Genomic DNA, 27,765 nt, shown 5'->3' with positions numbered 1-27,765 from the left:
GGTTTGGACTACTATTGAGATATAGAAGAAATTAAAGCTGAAATGCCTCACTGACAGGAAGATGATTAAAGAGTAAAGGTAGCACCAAAAGGAGGGCAAAAACAAAGTAGACAAAACCAGGCTTGGCTCCGAAGCAGCATCCAAAAGACACATGCAAATAGATGGAAATGAATTCAAAGAACAAAATCACTGGCATGGCAAAAATTATGGTGAACGAGCACTAGGTGCAAAAGAAAATGGAGAAGGGTTAGTACTGGAGCACTGAAGGCAAAGGTCAGATTTGAATTTCCTTAACTAGTAAATGGAGTGAATTCATCTTGAAGTAATTGTCATTAACAAGCATCGTAGAGGTTAAGAGATCACAGCCACCATAACATGATTTAAAATTAAACTCAATACACTGAAACAACAATGAGAGTACTATTTTATTAAGTAAATCCAAATGATCATTAAGTAATTCACGTAAAGCATCACAACCCCGACCCAGTACGGCCGAAGCAACTTTGCGCTGGACTCAATTCCATCAAGACAACTTAAGATGGGCCATAAAAGAGCCTTGTCAGTCTCATCCACATCATAAAGCATTTGTTTGTAAAGTCCTAAGTGCCTCTTACCACTTCTGTTGATGTTTCTGCATGCTCTGAAGTAACATGTTCTTGGAGAGTTGTTTCAGTGAACCCCATTTTCCCACAGTAAGGACAAGTAAAAGCCTGTGGCTGTTCAACTGACAAGGCTTCCCCACCGTAATACAAATCTGCAAAACAATGATGTATAGGTTAACACATACAGCAGCCTGAATATTTTACAAGTGCATAAATACCAAAGGGCAATTCTCTCCAAAATAAACCTGATCTACGCAAAATTATCAAGTCAAGCTGTAAACTGAATGTATACATTTTAATCATTTAATATTAACTTTACAGCAATTTCTTAAGAACATTCTCCTCGTATTAGTACAGAGAAGAAAAATGAAAACATGCAATTTGTCAAGCTTGTTAACTAAAGGAAAAATGGTTGGATTTAATGTACTTGCAAAATTATGAAAGAAATTTAACAGAAATGTATCTCCTCCAAGACTGAGCGCATTTTTCGTAAGATTTAGAATTGATGTCTTAGAATGTACGAGAACATACTATCAAAGAAGTTAAAGCAAAGATACAATCAATGTTCAAGAATAAATAGATGGTTGATGGAAAAGAGTGCATGGGAATATGGTAGTAACCTTCATTGTTGGTAGGACTGATTGGTCGGCAAAATTTGTCTTCATGCTCATGTAATACCACATCAACACTTCGCAAAGGAAACTGACAGTTCAAAGTGTGTCTCTTACAAGAAACCAGCACATTTAGGAGGCAATGTATTTGTACTGATCACTAAACATGACACTGTAAAACAAGCTATTAAAGCCTTCTTTATGTTAAAATGTAATGCATCCTTTATGATATGGATGGGTTTTACTTCAAAATAAATTGGGGTAACTCGAGCACTAATTTCATCTAAACCTAATTTTTCAACGATTTAAAGTTCATGAATGTATACTTCTGTAAATATAATTGAGTTCTGCTTGCCATGGTTATGGCAGAATGACTGGAAATGGGCAGATTTTAATCACAGCGTCAATGGTGACAACAAACCAAGGTGAACCAATTTATCTGATCCACCAATGAATGCAGTAATGGGAAGGTACAGAAATACCCAAAGTCTGAAATATTGAACATATCAGACAGAGAGAGAATGGCACAGGTGAACTGGCAAGAGGGCTGGTCTGGTACTGGGTGCCACAGTAGCATAGTGGTCTGTGCGACACTATTACAGCTTGGGGCATTTCAGAGATCGGAGTTCAATTCTGGAGCCAGCTGAAGGAAGTTTGTATGTTCTCCCAGGTGCTCTGGTTTCCTCCCACAGCCTAAAGATGAACTGGTTAGTAGGTTAATTGTTCATTGTAAAATTGTCTTCTGATTTAGGCTAGTGTTAAATAGGTGGGTTGCTAGGTGATGCGGCTCATTAGGTTGGAAAGTGCCTATTCTGCACTGTATCTTTAAATAAATAATAAATAAATAGCAGTCAGTAGGCACAGGCCAAAAGGAAAAGGGTCAGTGAGAATTAATTGACAACAGCACTGCACTGAATCAGAGACTTTACTGTCTCTAATAACCTAAAAAGCACTGGAAATCTTTAATGTTAATGAACATAAGAAAAAGAAAAGAAAAAAGAAAAATTTGAAGTTTCTTATTTCTCACAAGAGGCTTGAGAATTAATTCTAGTTATATAGTGCATTATAAAGTAGTTAACTTTCACAGGTTTAAAAGGACTCTTAATCAGTTAACTTACACTAGACATTGGCATAGGCTGATATCTTGATTATAAAATATCCTAGCCACTTACAGCAAAGCCAATGCACATAAAATCAAACAGTACTGACAAAAGCAAGCTGTGGATTGGTTACTCTTGTTGGTTCTGAAACCTTGCCTTTCCACATCCAGAGGATGTAATGAAGAACACACAATTCTTAAATGTCAGAATGAAAGCCCCTCAGAAAAATGTGGGCAAATCTTGCAATTAATTGTCAAAAAAGAAAAGTAATATTGAAAAGAAATCAGATAACAGTCTAAAAGATCAAGGCAAATATATTTTTCTCAAGTTAGAGATGAAAATTGAAAGAATTGATTCAAATTTGATTTATCTTTTGTATTCATTTATTATTTGCAGAATTAAAAAAACAGGTAAACGATTAATTTCTGTCTCCTCTGGCAATTTGACATGGCAATTAAAATTGGGCAGGCAACTACAAGACCATGCACAAAAAGATATTTAATTGGGTTAATTCATACTATATTAATGTGGATATACACCCAAATATTATCATTTTAATTCTATAACTGCACAATTACATATTGGCAATGAAAGCTCTTTCCCACTTATAGATAATGTTCAGACAAAATCACAGATGTGCTACAATATTGTTCACAAGGGAAATTCTAGAGGAAAATCTCTATTTGTAGTATCGCTCACTTGAAAACCTTTTTCCTGATTTCACACTTACAATAGATTGTAAACGAATTGATCTGAAATTGTAATTACAATTTATCAATTCAAACTCAACACCAGTCACTCCCTAAATTAAGCGATTACATTTAGAAAGAAACTGAACATAATGAAGGCACTCTTAAATCAGCATTCTCTTAAATGTGTTTATTATTGTCACATGTACCAAGGTACAGTGAAAATTATATTGCCTGCCATCCATACAGATGATTTAATCAGATCAGCAACTCCTGAGCAAAATTACAATTGAGATGTTAGACGGTGGTAGAGTTGAACACACTGTCTGTAAGACTAAAGTAGGCCTATAACCATGGGGGAAAAAAGAAAAACAGGATGCACAGTCTACAGTAAACTTTCCACAAGAGATTAACACTATTAGCTTCTGTAACAATGCACAAGCACTAAATGCGAGGCAAACTGGAAAAAAATTACTGAAGACAGTCCAGAAGTGCGTAACAATGTTCTAGCTTCTAGAAATTCAGTATTCAACTGAATTTAGTATATGGCATACTATGCAAGCACAATGAATTGAAAAGATTGTGCTTCTGGCCATGTTCGATGGTTACACTATTGCCAAATATGAACAATGGTTTCATTACTGATCATTGACATTATTTTCAAACATTGGAAAAATGGATACAACCTACCAAGTGTCATTTCACATACAAATAATAAAAAAGCAGGAGAGAAAGGGAGTGGATAAATTCTACGCTACCTAACGCTGGGATCCATTCCACAGCTGCTTCTCAAAAATAAGTAGAACATTTACAGCCACATCAAAATGAAAAGCTTCTTTAATTTTCCAGTTTCTCTTTTATGGATAGCTGTGCCTTTAGGCAGTTAGGGCTAGGTTCAGAGTTCTGCAACTCCATTCCTCTATCCTCCTGGGAACCTAACTCAAATACTGGGCAACTCAAGTGTTCATCTAGAAAATGTTTTAATTGCAAGTACCTGCCTCCACTAATTCCTCTGGCAGTATGCTACAGAATCTAATGACCACAGCTTTGCCTTCACTATCATAATTCCAAAAGGCTAAGGAAATTCAACACATCCCTGTTGACCCTCACCAATTTTTTACAGATGCATCTTAGAAAGCATCCTATCCAGATACATTATGGCTTGGTGTGGTAGTTGTTCTACCCAAGTCCACAAGAAATTCAAACACGAGAAAATCTGCAGATGCTGGAATTTCAAGCAACACACATAAAAGTTGCTGGTGAACGAAGAGATAGTAAGAGATTTGAAAGTGGGAGGGGGAGGGGGAGATCCAAAATGATAGGAGAAGACAGGAGGGGGAGGGATGGAGCCAAGAGCTGGAAAAGAAATAGTAAGAGTTAGTCCTAACGAAGGGTCTTGGCCCAAAACGTCAACTGTACCTCTTCCTAGAGATGCTGCCTGGCCTGCTGCGTTCACCAGCAACTTTTACGTGCGTCGCTTGTCCACAAGAAATTGTACAGCTGTGGACACAGCTCACTCCATCACAAAAAACTAAGTTCCCCTTAATGGACTCTTTCTACTCTTCCTGCTGCCTCAGGAAAACAGCCTTTGGATCTAGTGATCACAAGTCCATTAATTTCAAGATAATTACAGAAGGATAGAATGTCCTTGGGTTGAAATTCTAATTTGCAGAAAGGCTAATTCAGATGGCGTCATAAGAGATCTGGCAGGTGTAGATTAAATGTGTTGCTTTCAGGCGAAGAAATGCTTGGTAAATAGGAGGCCTTCAAAAGTGAAACACTGTACACAATCTCTCTGTTCCTGCTGAATTTAAAGGCAAGGCTAACAGGTTTAGGGAATATTGGTTATCAGGAGTTAGAGGCCCTGGTAAATTTAAAAAAAGAGGCGGCACATATCAGGATTAAATGAGCAGAAGAAATACAAGAGAAAACACCTAAAAGAGAAATCAGGAGGAATAAAAGAGGGCACAAGGTTGCTCTCTTTGAAAGAAAAGTTGAAAGAGAATCCCAAGGGCTTCTACACCAATATTACAAGCAAAAAGGAAAGCAAGAGACAAAATTGATTCAATTGAAGATCAGTGTGGTTATTTATGCATGGAGTTGAAAAAGATGGAGATCTCAAAAGAATTTTTTGTATCTGTATTTAACTGGGAGGCAGATTTACCTACAGAACTGAGGCAAAGGAGTAGTGAGATCATGGACCATATCTGGTTTATGGCTGTCTTGAGGCAAATTAGGGCAGATAAATCCTCAAGGTCTGACATGGCAGATCCTCAAACCTTGTGAAAAGCTAGTGCAGAACTTGCAGGGGCCATGGCAGAGATATTTAAAATGATCTTAGGCACTGTGAGGTGCTGGAGACCTGGAAGATAGCAAATGCTGCTCCATTGTTCAAGAAAGGCTCTAAGAATAAGTCCGGAAATTATAGGCCGGTGAGCCCAATGTTGGGAATCTCTACTTTAATTTAGGGACATTATACCGCTTAATTGAGACAGGAGACCATTGCCAAACAGTTTCTAACAAGCGTCAGTTGTGTGCATTTCGCCATTAGACACTACATCATGCTTCGGGCGAATACTTTTTTAAAAAAGCATCAGTTTGTGTGTGTTTGAATTCAGAAAGCAAGCAGTTTTGTCACTGATACTTGGCGAGAAATAAGCAGCAAGACAACTTTGAACTGTATTGCTCATTGCAGTTTCAAGCACTTAAGCTTGGAGATGCAAGAAACAACCAGGACTGTAAATGAAACAATTTCACCACTTCAGCAAGTTAGAAACTACAAAGAATTCGAAGGTATCAACAGTCATCTTGAATATTAAAATGAAAATGAAAGTTTCAAAGATGCAATCATTGAAAGCATTGTACAAAGCAGTCCATTATCTGCACTTGGTGCCTGTGCTTATTCTGTTCATTTACAGTCAATCAAAAAGGACACGGCAGAGTACACTGGCTGAATTCCTCCCCCAATAACTATTAGGAACTCAAACAACAGGAATTCTGCAGATGCTGGAAATTCAAGCAACACACATCAAAGTTGCTGGTGAACGCAGCAGGCCAGGCAGCATCTCTAGGAAGAGGTGCAGTCGACGTTTCAGGCCGAGACTCTTCGTCAGGACTAACTGAAGGAAGAGTGAGTAAGGGATTTGAAAGTTGGAGGGGGAGGGGGAGATCCAAAATGATAGGAGAAGACAGGAGGGGGAGGGATAGAGCCAAGAGCTGGACAGGTGATAGGCAAAAGAGGATAGGAGAGGATCATGGGACGGTAGGTCCGGGAAGAAAGACGGTGGGGGGGGGGGGACCCAGAGGATGGGCAAGAGGTATATTCAGAGGGACAGAGGGAGAAAAAGGAGAGTGAGAGAAAGAATGTGTGCATAAAAATAAGTAACAGATGGGGTACGAGGGGGAGGTGGGGCCTTAGCGGAAGTTAGAGAAGTCGATGTTCATGCCATCAGGTTGGAGGCTACCCAGATGGAATATAAGGTGTTGTTCTTCCAATCTGAGTGTGGCTTCATCTTTACAGTAGAGGAGGCCGTGGATAGACATGTCAGAATGGGAATGGGATGTGGAATTAAAATGTGTGGCCACTGGGAGATCCTGCTTTCTCTGGCGGACAGAGCGTAGATGTTCAGCAAAGCGGTCTCCCAGTCTGCGTCGGGTCTCACCAATATATAAAAGGCCACATCGGGAGCACCGGACGCAGTATATCACCCCAGTCGACTCACAGGTGAAGTGTTGCCTCACCTGGAAGGACTGTTTGGGGCCCTGAATGGTGATAAGGAGGAAGTGTAAGGGCATGTGTAGCACTTGTTCCGCTTACACGGATAAGTGCCAGGAGGGAGATCAGTGGGGAGGGATGGGGGGGACGAATGGACAAGGGAGTTGCGTAGGGAGCGATCCCTGTGGAATGCGGGGGGGGGGGGGAGGGAAAGATGTGCTTAGTGGTGGGATCCCGTTGGAGGTGGCGGAAGTTACGGAGAATAATATGTTGGACCCGGAGGCTGGTGGGGTGGTAGGTGAGGACTAGGGGAACCCTATTCCTAGTGGGGTGGGGGGAGGATGGAGTGAGAGCAGATGTACGTGAAATGGGGGAGATGCGTTTAAGAGCAGAGTTGATAGTGGAGGAAGGGAAGCCCCTTTCTTTAAAAAAGGAAGACATCTCCCTCGTCCTAGAATGAAAAGCCTCATCCTGAGAGCAGATGCGACGGAGTCGGAGGAATTGCGAGAAGGGGATGGCGTTTTTGCAAGAGACAGGGTGAGAAGAGGAATAGTCCAGATAGCTGTGAGAGTCAGTAGGCTTATAGTAGACATCAGTGGATAAGCTGTCTCCAGAGACAGAAAGATCTAGAAAGGGGAAGGAGGTGTCGGAAATGGACCAGGTAAACTTGAGGGCAGGGTGAAAGTTGGAGGCAAAGTTAATAAAGTCAACGAGTTCTGCATGTGTGCAGGCAGGAAGCAGCGCCAATGCAGTCGTCGATGTAGCGAAGGAAAAGTGGGGGACAGATACCAGAATAGGCACGGAACTTAGATTGTTCCACAAACCCAACAAAAAGGCAGGCATAGCTCGGACCCATACGGGTGCCCATAGCTACACCTTTAGTTTGGAGGAAGTGGGAGGAGCCAAAGGAGAAATTATTAAGAGTAAGGACTAATTCTGCTAGACGGAGCAGAGTGGTGGTAGAGGGGAACTGATTAGGTCTGGAGTCCAAAAAGAAGCGTAGAGCTTTGAGATCATCCTGATGGGGGATGGAAGTATATAAGGACTGGACACCCATGGTGAAAATAAAGTGGTGGGGGCCAGGGAACTTAAAATCATCGAAAAGTTTAAGAGCATGAGAAGTGTCACGAACATAGGTCGGAAGGGATTGAACAAGGGGTGATAAAACCATGTCGAGGTATGCAGAAACGAGTTCGGTGGGGCAGGAGCAAGCTGAGACAATAGGTCGGCCAGGACAGGCAGGTTTGTGGATCTTGGGTAGGAGGTAGAAATGGGAAGTGCGGGGTGTGGGAACTATAAGGTTGATAGCAGTGGATGGGAGATCCCCTGAGCGGATAAAATCGGTGATGGTGTGGGAGACAATGACCTGGTGGATAGTGGGGTCACGATCGAGGGGTAAATAAGAGGAGGCATCCGCGAGTTGTCGCTGTGCCTCGGCAAGGTAGAGGTCAGTACGTCAGACTACAACAGCACCCCCCTTATCGGCGGGTTTAATAATAAGGTTAGGATTAGTGCGGAGGGAGTGGAGAGCAGAGCGTTCCAAAGGAGTGAGGGTGGAATGGGGACAAGGTGCGGTGAAGTCGAGACGGTTGATGTCCCGTCGGCAATTAGCGATAAAGAGATCCAGAGCAGGCAGAAGACCAGAGCGGCGTGTCCATGAAGAAGAGGAGGGTTGACGACGGGAGAAGGGGTCATCGGTGGGGGTGGAAGAGTCCTTGCCGAAGAAGTAGGCTCGGAGACGGAGGAAGAAAAGTTCCGCATCATGGCGAACACGGAACTCGCTGAGGTGTGGGCGAAGGGGGACAAATGTGAGGCTCTTACTGAGAACTAATAGTTTTATAGTACTGTGGTAGTATTGGTAATGTTCAAATTTGTTCTGCATTTTATTTAAATGTTACTTGGTTAAAATTAATTTGTCTTTCCATACTTTAACTCTTTCCATGAAACTTCTGCTAATTAGAAGCTCGATGACCTTCGTCTGGTCAGGGAGAGTGAGGAGCTACAGGCAGGTGGTCACACCGGGGCCACAGGAGGCAGACAAGTGGGTCACGGTTAGGAAGGGGAAAGGGAAGAGTCAGGTAATAGAGAGTACCCTGGTGGCTGTGCCCCTTGACAATAGGTACTCCTGTTTGAGTACTGTTGGGGGGGACAGCTTAACTGGGGGAAGCGACAGTGGCCATGCCTCCGGCCCAGTAGCTCAGAAGGGTAGGGAAAGGAAGAGGAGGGCAGTTGTAATAGGGGACTCGATAGTAAGGGGGTCAGAAAGGTGATTCTGTGGACGCAGTCCAGAGACCCAGATGGTAGTTTGCCTCCCTGGTGCCAGAGTCCGGGATATTTCTGATTGCGTCTAAGATATTCTGAAGTGGGAGGGTGAGGAGCCAGAGGTCGTGGTACATATAGGTACCAATGACATAGGTAGGAAAAGGGAAGAGGTCCTGAAAGGAGAATATAGGGAATTAGGAAGGGAGTTGAGAAAAAGGACCGCAAAGGTAGTAATCTCGGGATTACTGCCTGTGCCACGTGACAGTGAGAGTAGGAATGCAATGAGGTGGAGGATAAATGCGTGGCTGAGGGATTGGAGCAGGGGGCAGGAATTCAAGTTTTTGGATCATTGGGACCTCTTTTGGTGCAGGTGTGACCTGTTCAAAAAGGACGGGTTACACTTGAATCCTAGGGGGACCAATATCCTGGCGGGGAGATTTGCGAGGGCTACTGAGGTGACTTTAAACTAGAATGGTTGAGGGGTGGGAATCAAATTAAAGAGACTAGGAGAGAGGAGGTTAGTTCACAACAGGGGGATGGGAACAAGTGCAGAGAGACAGAGGGGTGTAAAATGAGGGTAGAAGCAAAAAGTAGCAAGGTGAAAAGTAAAAGTGGCAGGCCGGCAAATCCAGGGCAAAAATCAAAAAGGGCCACTTTTCAACATAATTGTATAAGGGCTAAAAGTGTTGTAAAAGCGAGCCTGAAGGCTTTGTGTGTCAATGCAAGGAGCATTCGTAATAAGGTGGATGAATTAAAAGTGCAGATTGTTATTAATGAATATGATATAGTTGGGATCACAGAGACATGGCTCCAGGGTGACCAGGGATGGGAGCTCAACATTCAGGGATATTCAATATTCAGGAGGGATGGACATGAAAGAAAAGGAGGTGAGGTAGCATTGCTGGTTAGAGAGGAGATTAACACAATAGAAAGGAAGGACATTAGCTGGGAGGATGTGGAATCAATATGGGTAGAGCTGCATAACACTTAGGGCCAGAAAAAGTGGCTCACCTGAGGACTGGGAAAAATTCAGAGTCCAGCAGAAGAGGACAAAGGGCTTAATTAGGAAGGGGAGAAAAGATTATGAGAGAAAACTGGCAGGGAACATAAAAACAATAAAAGCTTTTATAGATATGTGAAAAGAAAAAGATTGGTTAAGACAAATGTAGGTCCCCTACAGACAGAAAAAGGTGAATTGATTATGGGGAGCAAGGACATGGCAGACGAATTGAATAACTACTTTGGTTCTGTCTTCTCTAAGGAGGACATAAATAATCTTCTGGAAACAGTAGGGGACAGAGGGTCCAGTGAGATGGAGGAACTGAGGGAAATACATGTTAGTAGGGAAGTGGTGTTAGGTAAATTGAAGGGATTAAAGGCAGATAGATCCCCAGGGCCAGATGGTCTGCATCCCAGAGTGCTTAAGGAAGTAGCCCAAGAAATAGTGGATGCAATTTTTCAAAACTCTTTAGACTCTGGACTAGTTCCTGAGGAATGGAGGGTGGCTGATGTAACCCCACTTTTTAAAAAAGGAGGGAGAGAGAAACCGGGGAATTATAGACCGGTTAGCCTGACATCGGTGGTGGGGAAAATGCTAGAGTCAGTTATCAAAGATGTGATAACAGCACATTTGGAAAGCGGTGAAATCATCGGACAAAGTCAGCATAGATTTGTGAAAGGAAAATCATGTCTGACGAATCTCAGAATTTTTTGAGGATGTAATTAGTAGAGTGGATAGGGGAGAACCAGTGGATGTGGTATATTTGGATTTTCAAAAGGCTTTTGACAAGGTTCCACACAGGAGATTAGTGAAAGATTAGTGTGCAAACTTAAAGCACATGGTATTGTGGGTAAGATATTGATGTGGATAGAGAATTGGTTGGCAGACAGGAAGCAAAGAGTGGGAATAAACGGGACCTTTTCAGAATGGCAGGTTGCGACTAGTGGGGTACCGCAAGGCTCAGTGCTGGGACCCCAGTTGTTTACAATATATATTAATGACTTAGATGAGGGAATTAAATGCAGCATCTCCAAGTTTGCAGATGACACAAAGCTGGGCAGCAGTGTTAGCTGTGAGGAGGATGCTAAGAGGATGCAGGGTGACTTGGATAGGTTAGGTGAGTGGGCAAATTCATGGCAGATGCAATTTAATGTGGATAAATGTGAGGTTATCCACTTTGGTGGCAAGAACAGGAAAACAGATTATTATCTGAATGGTGGCCGATTAGGAAAAGGGGAGGTGCAATGAGACCTGGGTGTCATTATACACCAGTCATTGAAAGTGGGCATGCAGGTACAGCAGGCGGTGAAAAAGACGAATGGTATGCTGGCATTCATAGCAAGAGGATTCGAGTACAGGAGCAGGGAGGTACTACTGCAGTTGTACAAGGCCTTGGTGAGACCACACCTGGAGTATTGTGTGCAGTTTTGGTCCCCTAATCTGAGGAAAGACATCCTTGCCATAAAGGGAGTACAAAGAAGGTTCACCAGATTGATCCCTGGGACGGCAGGGCTTTCATATGATGAAAGACTGGATCGACTACGCTTATACTCTCTGGAATTTAGAAGATTGAGGGGGGATCTTATTGAAACGTATAAAATCTTAAAGGGATTGGACAGGCTAGATGCAGGAAGATTGTTCCCAATGTTGGGAAAGTCCAGAACGAGGGGTCACAGTTTGAGGATAAAGGGGAAGCCTTTTAGGACCGAGATTAGGGAAAACTTCTTCACACAGAGAGTGGTGAATCTGTGGAATTCTCTGCCACAGGAAACAGTTGAGGCCAGTTCATTGGCTATATTTAAGAGGGAGTTAGATATGGCCCTTGTGGCTAAAGGGATCAGGGGGTATGGGGGAGAAGGCTGGTACAGGGTTCTGAGTTGGATGATCAGCCATGATCATACTGAATGGCAGTACAGGCTCGAAGGGCCGAATGGCCTACTCCTGCATCTATTTTCTATGTTTCTAATTAGGCCAAAATATACTGGTCCAGATGTGACCCAATTAACCAGAACCCACCATATAAGCATTTGGATAGTCAGGGCCTGATTAGGGATAATATGCATGGCTTTAGCTATGGCAGGTCATGTCTCACCAATCCTAATTTTCTGAGGAGGTTACCTAGAAAGTTGATGAAGGAAAGGTGGTAGACGTTGTCCAGATGGATTTCAGGATGAAGCAGTCAAATGGATTGAACATTGGATAGCAGGAGAATCCTGTGATTAGTGGTGTGTGACAGGGATCAGTGCTGGGTCTATTGTTACCATTTATATTAATGATTTAGATGATCATGTGGTAACTAAATTTGCAAATGTCACCAGTATTGGGACTGTACTAGACAGTGAGGAAGGCTATCAAAGCCTGCAACAGGATCTGAACCAGCCGGAAAAAATGGCAGATGAAATTTAATGCAGGCAAGTGTGAGGTGTGGCATTTTGGGAAGATAAACCAGGGTAAGACGTGCACACCAAGGTCTGCAGTAGGACAAAGGGGGATGGAAATACATATCCAGGATCCCTTGGAAGTGGTATCGCAGGGGTGGGTTGTAAAGAGAATCAGAGGATAGAGTTGTAAAGACAGCTTTGGCACATTGGCTCTTATAAACCAGGGCACCGAGTACAGGAGTTGGGATGTTATGTTGAAGTCCTACAAGACATTGCTGAGGCCAAATTTGGAGTATTGTGTGCAGTTCTGATCACCTACCTACATCAAATACATCAATAATCTTAAAAGATTACAGAGAAAATTTACAAGGATGCTGCCAGGACTTGAGGACCTGAGTTATAGAGAAAGGTTAAATATGGCAGGGCTTTCCTTGAAGCACAGAAGAATGAGGTATACAATCTTATTGTGGTATACCAAATTATGAGGGGTGTAGATAAGGATAATGCATGTAGGTGTTTTCCCCAAGGCTGGGTGACACTAGAATTACAGGTTATAGGTTCAGAGTGAAAGGAGAAATAATCTGAGATGGAACTTCTTCACACAAGAGGTGTTGCAAGTGTGGAATGAGCTACCACAGTGGAAGTGGTAGATGTGTTTTGATTGAAACAGGTCTTTATTTTGAGATAATGACCCATAGTCCTTACACCCCAGCAAGGAAAACATTAGAATGTATACTGTATACATTTCTTTAACATTAAATGTACCAATTGAAACCTACTAAAAGCATTCTACTGACTAGAATTATATTTCACAAAGTAGATGGGTGAGACTTCTGCAAGCCACAATCATAATCACCTAGGCCTCAGTATACTACATCAGGATTTCTGCTAAACATAAGTTGCTTCAATGAACTTTCACGTCAACCTATGATAGTTCCATTCACAATTCCTCAAATTATGAAGATTAACAAGTATATGGTTCCACAGAGAAGGCCATGTGAACATTTCTATGTACTATGCTATTTTGATGAATAACAAAATGCATAGCTAATATTCCACTCTTTTCAAATGACATTAGTGGCCACTATTTTGGCTCACTAAGTCTATGCCAACTCACCGATCAATCTTTCCCTCCCACTAATTTTTCCAATAATCTATACTCCCTCTGCTATTCCTCTAACCTGCCTGACACCATCCCATTCTATCTCTCACCTATAAAGCAAGGGCCAGCAGCAGTTTACAGTTGGCAATCATATCAGGGATATGGGAGAAAACCACAGAAGTTACAAGCAGAATGTGCAGTTTTCACAAACACAGCACCGGGGTCAAGATTAAACAGGGGTCACTAAAACCCTGAGAGAGCAGCTGCTCTGCCTACTGCAGCACTGTACTCACTACTAACAGTAAATCACGTTATTCCTGATACAAACAGATATGATGGCACCAGCGGCCAACGATGACATGTTGCAGACAGCTTACAAAAAACTACAAGATATACTTCTTCTAGATACGTTTCTTCTTCTGAACTGTGATCGAGTGCAGCCTGTAATTTCCCTTTTAAGGATTACTTTTGAGCCGACTAAACAATCTGAGGGTTTTTGTGATCTGGGTGTCTTAGCAAACTAGACTTTTGAGTGTAGCCATTGTTGGGGATGTACGCTGTAGCGCAAGTCAAACTCATGGTCAGCTTCATTACTCCACACTGATTAAAGCATCAAGCAAGATTAAAATAGCTGAAGATGAGAGTGGAAAACGAACAGGTGTTCAGTGCTGTCTGCCTGCAGCTAACTGGAAATACTTTCTTCTCTCTAAAATACCGCACCACCAGGTTTGGGAGCGGTTGTTGCTCTGCAGCCATTGGGCTCCTGGTTGGATTTCACTCACCTCAACGTTGAATGGGCTCCGCAGCTGTGAACTCTCATTCAAAGACTCTGAAGATCATGGTCCATGTATTTTGTTTACTTTTTTTTTACTATTTTGGACAACTTGATCAAGGTGCTTCAGTGCTGAACTGACAGCTACTCTCACCTGCAACAATCGGCACTCGCCTCAGCACTGAATTTGCTCCGTGGCTGTGGCCTCACTTTTGAGGACCATGTGGTTAATGTTCAGTGTATTTTTTTATTGCACAATTTGTTCTTGCCCCCACTCCACACACACACACACACACACGCAGTGTTTGACAGTCTGCTGAGTGAGTTCTATTGTGTTTCTTTGTCTTGTGGCTGCCTGCAAGAAGATGAATCTCAAGGTTGTACACAGTATACATACTTTGAAAATAAATGTACTTTGAACATTGATTATTTATAGAAGATCCATTGAGTAATTGGTCCTAGATCAACAATATCCTCTAATAGAGAAATTAAGACAAAAGCATCTGCAAATGTTTCCACAAGAATGTTTATGAAACAATTCACAAACTGTCTCTAATTTTTGGGAAAAAACTGTTCATCCTTTCAGTCAAAACATGAGATACTCAAAAATCTATTTGATTTATTTATATTCCTATGTGTAGAGTTGAGTCAACAATTCTTACAATTTTGTTCAGATTTCAAAGCAGGAGTAAAGCAAGTGTCTTGGTCTGATGGAGGCTGTTCCATTGCATCACAATTTCTTTGGGTTGAAGAGGTTCATTCAATAAGACCATAAGAGATAGGAGCAAAATCAGGCCATTCGGTTAGGTAAAAGACATTTACAGAAATCTAAAAAAAAAAGGGGCGGGGGGGTTGGCTTTGCCAAATTTTAGATTTTACTACTGGGCAATTAATATTAGATATTTAAAATTTTGGTTATGGGACTTGGACGTAAATTCAAGTCCACATTGCGTAAATCTTGAATGTAATTCTTTACACATCAAAGTTGCTGGTGAACGCAGCAGGCCAGGCAGCATCTGTAGGAAGAGGTGCAGTCGACGTTTCAGGCCGAGACCCTTTGTCCTGACGAAGGGTCTCGGCCTGAAACATCGACTGCACCTCTTCCTACAGATGCTGCCTGGCCTGCTGCGTTCACCAGCAACTTTGATGTGTGTTGCTTGAATTTCCAGCATCTGCAGAATTCCTGTTGTTTGCATGTAATTCTTTACAAGGGTTTTCGTTGGGTTCTATTTTAGGGACTTCACTTCCCTTTACTCTTTCTAAGTTGTATAAACAAATGGATAACCCAATAGTAAAACATACTTTACGTATATGGTTTCAATTTCAAAAATTTTTTGGGTTGAATCAATTTATTTTACTAAGTCCCATTATATCTAATTTCTTCTTTCAACCCTCTATTATGGATCAAGCATATTTGGCTTGGAAAACTAAAGGTACAGTATGTTTTTGTGATCTGTTTTTGGATAATTGTTTCATGTCCTTTGAACAATTATCTAATAAATATAACTTGTCTAGATCCCATTTTTTTTTAGATATTTACAGATTAGAAATTTCTTAAAGACTGTCTTTCCTACCTTCCCGAATTTATATTCAACAGATATTTTGGAAAACATTTTAGATTTAAATCCTTTTCAGAAAGGTTTAATAGCAATTATTTATAATATAATTATGAAAATACGTCCAGACGTATTTAACAAAGTTAAGACTGATTGGGAAAGGGAACTTAAAATTACTTTACCGATTGAAAAATGGGAAAAAATTCTTCAATTAGTTAACTCAGCCTCTGTATGTGCTAAACATGCTTTGATACAGTTTAAAGTAGTGCATAGGGCTCATATGTCCAAGGATAAATTAGCTCGTTATTATTCCCATATAAATCCTATATGCGATAGATGTCACTTTGAGATAGCTTCTTTAACTCATACGTTTTGGTCATGTCCTTTTTTGAAAAAATATTGGAAAGATATTTTTGATATTATTTCAAGTGTTCTGAATATTGATTTACAATCTCACCCTATTACTGCAATTTTTGGGTTACCGATGATAGAATCAAGTAATTTAACCTCTTCAGCTCGTCGGATGATTGCATTTCTCACATTAACAGCTGGAAGATCCATTTTGCTGAAAGGGATTAATCCTCCCACCACATTTCATTGGTTCTCTCAAACTATGTTATGTTTAAACTTAGAAAAAATTAGAAGTGTTATTTATGATCCCTCTATTAAATTCGAAAAGACTTGGAGGCCATTTATTCAACATTTCCATATGATGTAATTTGACCTTTTCCAAACATATTCTATTTCTTTTTAATATATGTTGAGAGGAGAGGAGTCGACGACACTAACGGTTCTTTTTTTTGATGTTACATAACAGCCCATGTCTCTTTTTTTTAAGTTTAGTTGGTTAACATTGTTTAGGTTAGTTTTAATTTTGGGGTATATTTTTATATATTTTTTCCTTTTTCATGATTTTTTTCCTTTTTTTATGTATATTATATTTGTATCCTGTATGATTGGGAGGTTTAATACCCGTGTGTCAACTGGGTTTATAGTTAAATATGTTAATTATAACAATGTAATCCCAATAACTTTGTATCAATATTATGTTATGTTTACCATTTGAAACCAATAAAAAGATTGAAAAAGAAAAAGAAAGGCCATTTGGTCCATGGGGTCTACTCTGTCATTTCATCACGGCTGATCCATTTTCCCTCTCAATCCCCATTCTCCTGCCTTCTCCCCATATTCTTTCATGCCCTGACGAATCAAGAACCCATCAACCGCCGCCTGAAATAAATCCAATGTCCTGGCCTTCACAGCTACCTGTGGCAACAAATTTCACAGAATCACCACTCTCTGGCTAAAGAAATTCCACCTCATCTTGTTCTAAATGGTCATCCCTCTATGCTGAGGCTGTGCCCTCTGGTCCTGGACTCCACCACTTTAGGAAACTTCCGGTCTACAAACATGATCGGATGGACTTAAGAGTCCGCTGCGGTCGGGTGCTTCCAATGGTGCTGCATCGGCAAGTTTGCGGCGCTTGGAGGTTCATGGCAGGGAGAATTTCTCCCTTCTACCGCCTGCGTAAGATTGGGACTGTGTGACTTTTTTTTACCGTGCGCATGGTCTGCTCATCAAATTATGGTATTGCTTTGCACTGTTGTAACTATATGTTATAATTATGTGGTTTTGTAAGTTTTAGTCTTGATTTGTCTTGCGTTTTCTTGTGATATCATTCTGGAGGAAGGTTGTGTCATTTTTTAATGCATGCATTTCTAAGTGACAATAAACGAGGACTGAGTGTCCTCATAATCTAATTATCTAGGCATTTCATCATTTAATAGGTTTCAATGAGGTCCCCCTTCATTCTTCTAAAATTCCAGCAAGTACAGGCCCAGAGCCATCAAATGCTCCTCATACAATAACCTTTCATTCCTGGAATCACTCTCGTAAACCTCCCCTGAACCCTCTCCAATGTCAGCACATCCTTTATTAGATAAAGTGCGCAAAACATTACTCCAAGTGAGGCCTCACAAGTGCCTTATAAAGCCTCAGCATACCATCCTCGCTTTTATATTCTAGTCCTCTTAAAATGAATGCTAACATTAGGAAGGTGAAGTACTGTTTCAAAATGCCGTCAAGTGTTTCTAATTGATAAAAGCATAATTGAAGCCCATAGCAATGTGGGCAAAGTTCACTGTGGCGCAGATTAGATAGAAGTAAACAGTTGTTTGTCAGATTAGAGATGGAGATATTCCTTTTGATACATGTTTTGATCTAGACTTGGGCAGATCGTAAATTAATTTCAGTATTGAAAAATAAAACAAAGTACAAGGGATAGTAACAGATTTCAAGATATTGGAAGGTAAGTGGAATCTCAATTTAATACTAAGGATTGAGGAGAGATGTATGTTGAAAAGAAACTAGACACAGGGAATACTATTGAGATGATAAAAATTAAGGCCATGGGAGAACTCTGGTTTTGCAGAGGCATGCCATGCAGAAGCAAAGAGGTTTATACAAAAACACAAGTGATTCTGCAAACGTTGGAAATCCAGAGCAACACACACAAAATGCTGGAGGAACACAGCAAGCTAAGCAACATCTATGGAAATGAATAAAGCGTCAATGTTTCAGCTGAGATCCTTCTTCAGGACAGGTTTATACAAAACTTTACTGATTATGCTTCAGTTGCAGCATTAATCTGATTTTGGATGCAACAGTTAACAAAATCCTAGAAAAAGAGAGGAAATTTACTACAATGACAATGAGTGTGTTTTGAGATCAGGGATTGTCAAGTTAATGGGAGCTTAAAAATTATCAAATGACACCGAGAAACCAACTGGCAACCACAATTTCAAGTAAGTGGCAAAATAATTTCTTGGGGAGTTAGGTGAAGGTATGAGAGTGAGGAGAAAGAGGAGGGGTTGCTACGATGGGGAAATGAAAAACTGTTTCAAAGTTACTTTTTATTACATATATAACGCACTGGTAATGGAATCATCATCAAAACCAATTTTCAACTCTGGAAATATAAAAACCTGAAAGGTAATGCGAAAAAGAGCAACGGAGTAAAGTGCCTTTCAAAAAGCAGTTTTCACTTCCAGACAACTCAATCATTTCTGTGTGCACTAATATGTTGCCTATCATCTGATATAGTCAATGCTTTTGTATAGGAGAAGTTCAAAACAAGTTTTTTTTTAATTTAAAATTTATTGTTGGTGGTTATCATTTTGAATCCACTCCAAGGATAGAGAACCAAGAAATCAAAGCACTATACAGTCCGAGTAACCTGATGTTTATAAAAAACCGTAAATCACTTGCAACCTTTGGGTTTACTGCTGAGCTCCTCTTCTCAAGTTTGAAAATGGACAATAATCTGTAGATATTTTTAAAACTGAGGCCCAAAAATGAAAACTGAAATTTTAATTTCCTTTACCAGCTAGTATTTGAATCTTTCCTGGAGAATGTTGTTATAAATAATGATTTCAATGTTTCAACAGTACATACAGAAAATAGTCCACCTTAATATCAGAGTAGAAACTTTTTAATAACTGTTTCTCCTAATTTTCCACACTCATATCCAATAGATATTTTGGAAAAAATTTTAGATTTAAACCTTTCTCAGAAAAGTGTTGTAGCAATTATTCATAATAATTATGAATTTATGTCTTGATGTATCTAATAAAATTAAAACTGATTGGGAAAGAGAACCTAAGATTATTATACCGATTGAAAAATGGGAAAAAATTCTTCAATTAGTTAACTCATCCTCTATATGTGCTAAGCATGCATTGATACAGCTTAAAGTAGTGCACAGGGCTCATATGTCCAAAGATAAATTATCTCGTTATTACTCTTATATAAATCCTATATGTGATAAATGTCATTCCAAGATAGCTTCTTTAACTCACATGTTTTGGTCATGTTCTTTGCTGAAAAAATATTGGGAAGACATTTTTGATATTATTTCAACGATTTTGGATATAGACTTACAACCTCACCCAATTACTGCTATTTTAGGCCTACCAATGACAGAATTAAATCATTTAACCTCTTCAACTTGTCAGATGATTGCATTTCTTACTTTAATGGCTAGAAGATCCATTTTGCTGTATTGGAAGGAGATTAACCCCCCTACTATATTTCACTGGTTCTCACAAACTCTGTTGTGTTTAAATTTGGAAAAAATTAGAAGTGTAGTTTATGATCCTTTCATTAAATTCGAAAAGACTTGGAGGCCATTTATTCAGCATTTTCATATGATGTGATTTGATCATTTCCAAACTTATTTTACTGCTCTGTAATATTGGTTGAGAGGAATGGAGTCGCCGACACTAAGGGGTTTCATTTCTCCCATTTTTTTATGATGTTAAAACATCCCAGGTCTTTTTTTTAGAGTAGTTGATTAATTCTGTTTAGATTTAGTTTTTTTTTGCGGAGAGGGTTATTTTTATTTTTTTCCTTTTTCATGATTTTTGTCTAGTTATTTCTCTTTGTTCTGTATTATTCATTGATATCCTCTATGATTGGGAGTTTTGTCAATCAATTTTTTAGTTCTATAACTACTCTTGTTAACTATAACAATGTATTCCCAATAACTTTGTATTACTACTATGTCATGTTTATATTTTGTGAAACTAATAAAAAAAATTGAAAAAGAAAGATAACGTCAGGGCATGGTGGCTTGAGAATCGAAAATTTAGATCAACCAAAGTATATGCCACAATAAAATTATAGTCATTCTAATGTTTCGGGCAGATGGAGCTCATCAGCCTGGGAAGCCAGTCCGTCTAAGAGAGGTTAAACTTTGATTTCAAACCACCGCTGCCTTGCAGCCATACCCACTCATGGGAAAGGCTTCAGGAGTAAACCCCGAGGACAAATCCGGAGCTGGAGTCCCTAAGGCAGTCCGACATTGCCTTCAACCTCGTTGTGGCAACTCCTGCGACGACACTGGAGCCAAGCTGTATTAGCCCTTGCCCTTCCCTTGGACAACATCGGTATCGTAGAGAGAGGAGACTTGCTGCGTGGGCAACTGCCAGTCATCCATACAACCTTGCCCAGGCCTGCGCTCTGGAGAAGCAAGACTTTCCAGGCGCAGATCCATGGTCTCGCAAGACTAACAGATGCCACCATTCTAATGTACACTAACCATCCAGTATTTCACTATTCTGAGCACAGTTATGCGATCACATTATTCAATGCATAATTTTCAGAAAAGATGCTTACACCAAATCAGAAATTTCTAAACTAATTGATTAGAAAAATGATCAAATACTGGCACGATCCCAATTTTGTAAAACTTAGTTGGCATCTTATTTGTAGTCAATACCAATTCTCTCCACCAGTAATATAAAACACTGTGGCCAGAAGTATATACTATTTATTGATGTACAACAATAACTCAAACCTAACTTCAAATAGCACTACCTTCTGAACAATCTTAATCGTTGAAAAGGGCAACTGCTGTCCCATTATTAAATGACAAAGCATTCAAGTTGTCCTCCAAACATTTTACTGAACTAAGTCTGCACCCAAAGTCTGAAGTGTCCAATAAGAGCTAACTGCCACCAGTATTTTGAGTATTTACACGCTAATTTTCCATGATGTTCCTTCTGAAAATAGCAACTTATTAAATTTCTGAGAACTTTAAATTTCTATAGTTCAAATACAAATTTGAAATTTGCTTTGGTAATTATACAAAAATTACCTCAAGGCTCTATGTGACTTCTAGCAGTAGGTGGCACTGTAAATATAGTAAATGGAAAACATCAGGATGTCACTCCACCCAGTTTAAAAAAACCTCAGGAATTTATTTATAGTTTCCCTGGATCAATTAAATACAGTAGATACCATCACCAATGAACATCTATGCTCAGAAATATGAAAAATCTGATTAATGGAAAATTTTTAAGGCAGTTAAACAATTATTGAAGTGAAAACTGAACTTTAAAACAAAATTAGACACAGACAGTGAACCAGAACTCTAATGGAATTTTGCTGCAAACAAATAATGAAACCTTGAAGTAGATGAGAGTATAAAACACAGAACAAAATGACAGCACCAACCTTAGGCAAAACCCATAACAACAACTGTATTTGTTTACAAAATAATTCTCCCACCCCCCCTACCCCAACAGTGCTGCTGGAAATTAACTGAACTATCCTCAAGGCTTACTATCGAGAGGCAGCGATGAACCCTAGTGCTAAACCCAAACATCCCACTGTCATGAAAGTGTGATTAACCAGAAAATTGGAACTTTTCATAGAAGATGGTGCCAAAAGGAGAATTAATTTGTTAGCAGGGACTTGCATTGTTTAAGCATATTGCACAACTCCAAAACTGCATAATGCCAACTCTACAAGCAAAATTTACAACATTTATTAACTACCATGTAATGAACATATGTTAACCTTCCATTGTCCCCCCACCACCCCAACTCCAAGAATAAAATGTCCAAAATCTGCCATGCTCATCTATATATGCCCCTCTGTCAACCAGCAAAATAAAATCACAAATACCAAGTACTATCAGGGTTTACTAAGCACTGCACTCAGCATTACCACTGACACCTATCCTCTGCATTCTGCCTTCCATCCCTCCTTTCAATTATCTCTACATCTGTTTGATTCATTTGGCATTAATTTATGCAAAAATAAAACTGATGTAAATGAGATCTACTCAAAAATTGTCACATTCAAAACTGCAAGAATTTTGAGCCTGAAGTTCTCAGAGGCAAGAGTTTATATGAGGTACACAAGATGATAAAGACTTACCATCAAGACATAAAAAAGTTTGATAAATCCCAAATTATTTTATTGATTTCAAAAGAACCAGAACAAATCAATACTAAATAGGAAATTTTCTTTTCAGCCTTTACAGCAAATTATTTTATTCGTAACAGAAATAAAGTATTCGTAAAAATACCTACCAAAATCTACTCTTGTTAATATGCACTGCATTGGATGATCAGTTGTATGTCTCGTAGTAGTAGCCCCACTTTCATAACAAGATGCACAAAGGTCGTAGTCGTAGCAAATTAAGCACTTATATCTGCGGCCTCGAAAATTTCCTTTCAAACATGCATCACAACTGACACCTGGAAAACGAGGAATCAGAGAAAATGTCAATTATCAGTTTTTATTTGTCAGGTTACCAAAGAGGTCTTGCAAAAGTTTGAAAAGAAAATAACCAGTACAATGTTTAGATATTAATTATTGCATTCACTTATTTTTTTGTTTTGATAAATGCAAAATCTCAGTTGTGCTTCAGACAGCTCAACTTATGAAACATGAGAAAACCAGGCCCAGTTTTGAAAAATTACTTGTAGTTGTATATTTGCTTATAGATTTACGCAAGATAATCATACTGTTATCCAGTTATCAATTACAATATTGGCAAGGAGAAATGGTATTCAGGCCAATGTGTTTGTCCAAAGATCCTTAATCACTGTTTTAGGAACACCTTCTTCCCCCTCGCCATGAGATTTCTGAATAGTACATGAACTAGTTCCTTTTGTGCACAATTATTGTAACTTTTAATAATTTTGTTCCATGAGTTTGCTCCGTTAAGGTTGTTATAGCCGGGGGTGTTAGTGGGAATAAGCTCCCACTACCTATTAAATGCTCTCAATAGATTGCGTCCCAAACAGCCTCTGGCAACCAAGTCCAGCTCTTGGACTTCACGTGTGGCTTAACCGTTTCTACTGACACAAGGGGTAGAATCAGTAACTTCTGGTAGATGGGGCTTGTCAGCTGTGGTTGGCAGCTCATCCACGAGAAGGAAAACGGATCTTAAATCTCCACTGCCTTGTGACTGTACCAACTCAGGGGAAAGTCTTTAGAGTAAACCCTGAGGAAAAATCCAGAGCTGGAGTCCTCAGGCAGCCCTACAGGGGTACTTGCATGTGGAATGCAACATTTATGGCCAACTCTGACCAAAGGAAGTCCTCAATAGTAACTTTTATGTCTTGCACTGTATATCTACCACTAAATTACGAATTTCAAGACATATGCCAGTGATAATAAACCCGATTCTGATTTTGATTCATGAGTGTTGGTGCAGCAGTTAGCAAAATTGCCTCAGTTCCAAGGACCTGGGTGCTATCTGCACGGAGTATGCATAATTTTCCTCTGACCATGTGGTCTTATTCCAGGTACTCAGGGTTCTTCTTGCACCTTAAAGATGTGGAGTCTACGTTAAGCAGCACGTGGTAAGAAAAACAGCGTCAATGTTCCATCAGAACTCCATCACAATTGTAAGATAATTCACAGGAGGTGGTTAGACAATAGGCAATAGGTGCAGGAGTAGGCCACTCGGCCCTTCAAGCCAGCATCGCTATTCACTGTGATCATGGCTGATCATCCACAATCAGTACCCCGTTCCTGCCTTCTCCCCATATCCCTTGACTCCGCTATCTTTAAGAGCTCTATCTAACTTTCTTGGAAGAATCCAGAGAACTGGCCTCCACCGCCTTCTGAGGCAAAGCATTCCAGGTTCACAACCCCCTGTGTGAAAAAGTTTTTCCTCAACTCCGTTCTAAATGGTCGGATCCTGACCCGGATCTGGGCCTTACTCTCCAAATATCCGGACCTGCCTCTCGGTTTTTTTGCACTACTTTACTTTCCATTTTTTCTATTTTCTATTTATGATTTATAATTTAAATTTTTAATATTTACTATCGATTTGTAATGCAGGGAGTGGGAAGCACAGAAACAAATATCGCTGTGATGATTTACATTCTAGTATCAATTGTTTGGCAACAATAAAGTATAAAGTCTACCGCTTATTCTTAAACCGCGGCTTCTGGTTCTGGACTCCCCCAACATCAGGAACATGTTTCCTGCCTCTAGTGTGTCCAATCCCTTAATAGTCTTATATGTTTCAATCAGATCCCCTCTCATCTTTCTAAATTCCAGTGTATACAAGCCCAGTCACTCCAATCTCTCAACATATGACATTCTCGCCATCCCAGGAATTAACCCAGTGAACCTACGCTGCACTCCTTCCATAGCAAGGATGTCCTTCCTCAAAGTTGGAGACCAAAACTGCACATAATACTCCAGATGGGATCTCACCAGGGCCTTGTACAACTGCAGAAGGACCTCTTTGCTCCTACACTCAACTCCCCTTGTTATGAAGGCCAACATGCCATTAGCTTTCTTCATTGCCTGCTGTACCTGCATGCTTACTTTCAGTGACTGATGAACAAGGACACCCAGAACTCATTGTACTTCCCCTTTTCCTAACTTGACACCATTCAGTTAGTAATCTGCCTTCCTGTTCTTGCCATCAAAGTGGATAACCTCACATTAAACTGCATCTGCCCACTCACCCAACCTGTCCAAGTCACCCTGCATTCTCATAGCATCTTGTTCACATTTCACACTGTCACCCAGCTTTGTGTCATCTGCAAATTTGCTGATGTTACTTTTAATCCCTTCATCTAACTCACTAATGTATTTTGTAAATAGCTGCGGTCCCAGCACCGAGCCTTGCGGTACCCCATTAGTCACTGCCTGCCATTCTGAAAAGGATCCATTAATCCATACTCTTTGTTTCCTGTCTGCCAACCAATTCTCTATCCATGTCAGTACCCTACCCCCAATACCATGTGCTCTAACTTTGCCCACTAACCTCCTATGTGGGACCTTATCAAAGGCTTTCTGAAAGTCCAGGTACACTATATCCACTGGTATTCCCATGTCCATTTTCATAGTTACACCCTCAAAAAATTCCAGAAGATTAGTCGAGCATGATTTCCCCTTCATAAATCCATGCTGACTCGGACCTATCCTGCCACTGCTATCCAAGTATGCAGCTATTTCATCTTTTATAATTTACTCCAGCATCTTCCCCACCACTGATGTCAAACTAACTGGACTATAATTGCCTGTTTTCTCTCTCCCTCCTTTCTTAATAAGTGGGATAACATTAGCTACCCTCCAATCCGCAGGAACTGATCCTGAATCTATAGAACATTGGAAAATGATTACCAATACGTCCACGATTTCTAGAGCCACCTCCTTAAGTATCCTGGGATGCAGACCATCAGGCCCTGGGGATTTATCAGCCTTCAGTCCCATCAGTTTACCCAACACCATTTTCTGCCTAATGCGAATTTCCTTCAGTTCCTCCGTTAACCTAGGTCTTCTGGTCACTATTACATCTGGGAACACGAGGAATTCTGTAGATGCTGGAAATTCAAGCAACACACATGAAAGTTGCTGGTGAACGCAGCAGGCCAGGCAGCATCTCTAGGAAGAGGTACAGTCAACGTTTCGGGCCGAGACGCTTCGTCAGGACTAACTGAAGGAAGAGCCAGTAAGAGATTTAATCAGTAAGAGCTCCATCCCTCCCCCTCCTGTCTTCTCCTATCATTTTGGATCTCCCCCTCCCACTTTCAAATCTCTTACTAGCTCTTCCTTCAGTTAGTCCTGATGAAGGGTCTCAGCCCGAAACATCAACTGTACCTCTTTCTAGAGATGCTGCCTGGCCTGCTGCGTTCACCAGCAATTTTGATGTGTATTACATCTGGGAGATTGTTTGTGTCTTCCCTAGTGAAGACAGATCCAAAGTTAGAATGCTACAAAGTCAGATCACTTGTTCAAATATTGCACAAGCTTCAGTTATTTAATAATTTTGATTAAAAAATCCATTACTGGTTTAAGTGTTAGCATGAAGATTCTGTTAGTACTTGCCACTCATACTTGTACCCGTCTGAGCTTCTTGCACAGAATTTGTCCAAATTACAACATTAATAAAAAGCTAGAATAAATTTATTTAAATATACTTAAATGTACTTATACAGATTACATAAAAAATGAAATTTTTATATATAGTCACGTGACAGCAATAGTGCTAACTTAGAGCATCTGAGACTAGTCAGCAGGTCCATACAGCAGAGATTCCCAATTTTTAAACAGTAATGTTGTTCAACAGATGATGTTGGAGATCACTTTGTTTCCAAACTTTAAAAAGTTCAGTGACATACTGAACTATCTTTATTACATCAACAGTACTGAAAACTAATACAGTGACAATACAAAATGCTGAGATATAAATCACACATTTAGATGCCATTAAAGCATCTCAGATCAATACACAAGAGATTCTGGAACTGCTGGACATACAAAATGCTGCAGGAACTCAGCAAGTCAAGCAGTGTCTACGAAGGGAAATGAACAAGTGACATTTTGAGCCGAGGGACATCAAGTGACATCATGACCAGAAAGCAAGACCAGAAGCCAGAATAAAAGATAGGTGGAGGGTAGAAGCATAAGTTGGCAAGTGAGAGCAACAGGGAGAGGGCATGCAGGGGGAGGGGTGAGAGAGAGAGGGCATGCAGGGGGAGGGGTGAGAGAGAGAGGGGAGAAAGGGGGAGGGGTGAGAGAGGGGAGAAAGGGGGAGGGGTGAGAGAGGGGAGAAAGGGGGAGGGGTGAGAGAGGGGAGAAAGGGGGAGGGGTGAGAGAGAGGGGAGAAAGGGGGAGGGGTGAGAGAGAGGGGAGAAAGGGGGAGGGGTGAGAGAGAGGGGAGAAAGGGGGAGGGGTGAGAGAGGGGGAGAAAGGGGGAGGGGTGAGAGAGAGGGGAGAAAGGGGGAGGGGTGAGAGAGAGGGGAGAAAGGGGGAGGAGTGAGAGAGAGGGGAGAAAGGGGGAGGGGTGAGAGAGAGGGGAGAAAAGGAATGAGTTTTTATTTTATTATATTTAGAGGTACAGCACAATGTACAGCACTTCCCAACAACCCATCTATTTAACCCTAGACTAATCACAGGACAAGTTACAATGACCAGTTAACCTACTACTGGTATGTGTTTGGAATGTGGGTGGAAATCAGAGCATCCAGAAGAAACTCACACACACTCAGTGGGAGCATGTACAAATTCCTTAAAAATGGCACAAGAATTGAACTCCAAACTCCAATGCCCCGAGCTGTAATAGTGTCACGCTAACTGCTACACTACCGTGGCTCCCAGAAGCTAGGAGGCCATGCAGTTCAATTCCATTTTCCATTCCCACACTGACATGTCTG

General features: G+C 40.6%; 1 protein-coding gene across 2 annotated transcripts in view; it reads right to left on the bottom strand.

The window, feature by feature from the left end:
• Positions 1 to 27,765, bottom strand: part of kcmf1 (potassium channel modulatory factor 1) — a 127,575-nt gene that overhangs the window by 42,521 nt on the left and 57,289 nt on the right. For both annotated transcript variants that reach the window (XM_072281862.1, XM_072281860.1), the window contains exons 2-3: positions 22,669 to 22,836; positions 615 to 754 (exon numbers count right to left, since the gene is read on the bottom strand). In XM_072281862.1, coding sequence (XP_072137963.1) covers positions 615 to 754; positions 22,669 to 22,836 — 308 coding nt within the window. The remainder of the gene's footprint in view (positions 1 to 614; positions 755 to 22,668; positions 22,837 to 27,765) is intronic.

Source organism: Mobula birostris, chromosome 17 (assembly GCF_030028105.1).
Source record: "Mobula birostris isolate sMobBir1 chromosome 17, sMobBir1.hap1, whole genome shotgun sequence".
Classification (NCBI taxonomy): domain Eukaryota; kingdom Metazoa; phylum Chordata; class Chondrichthyes; order Myliobatiformes; family Myliobatidae; genus Mobula; species Mobula birostris.
This window is presented reverse-complemented; position numbering and strand designations above follow the sequence as displayed.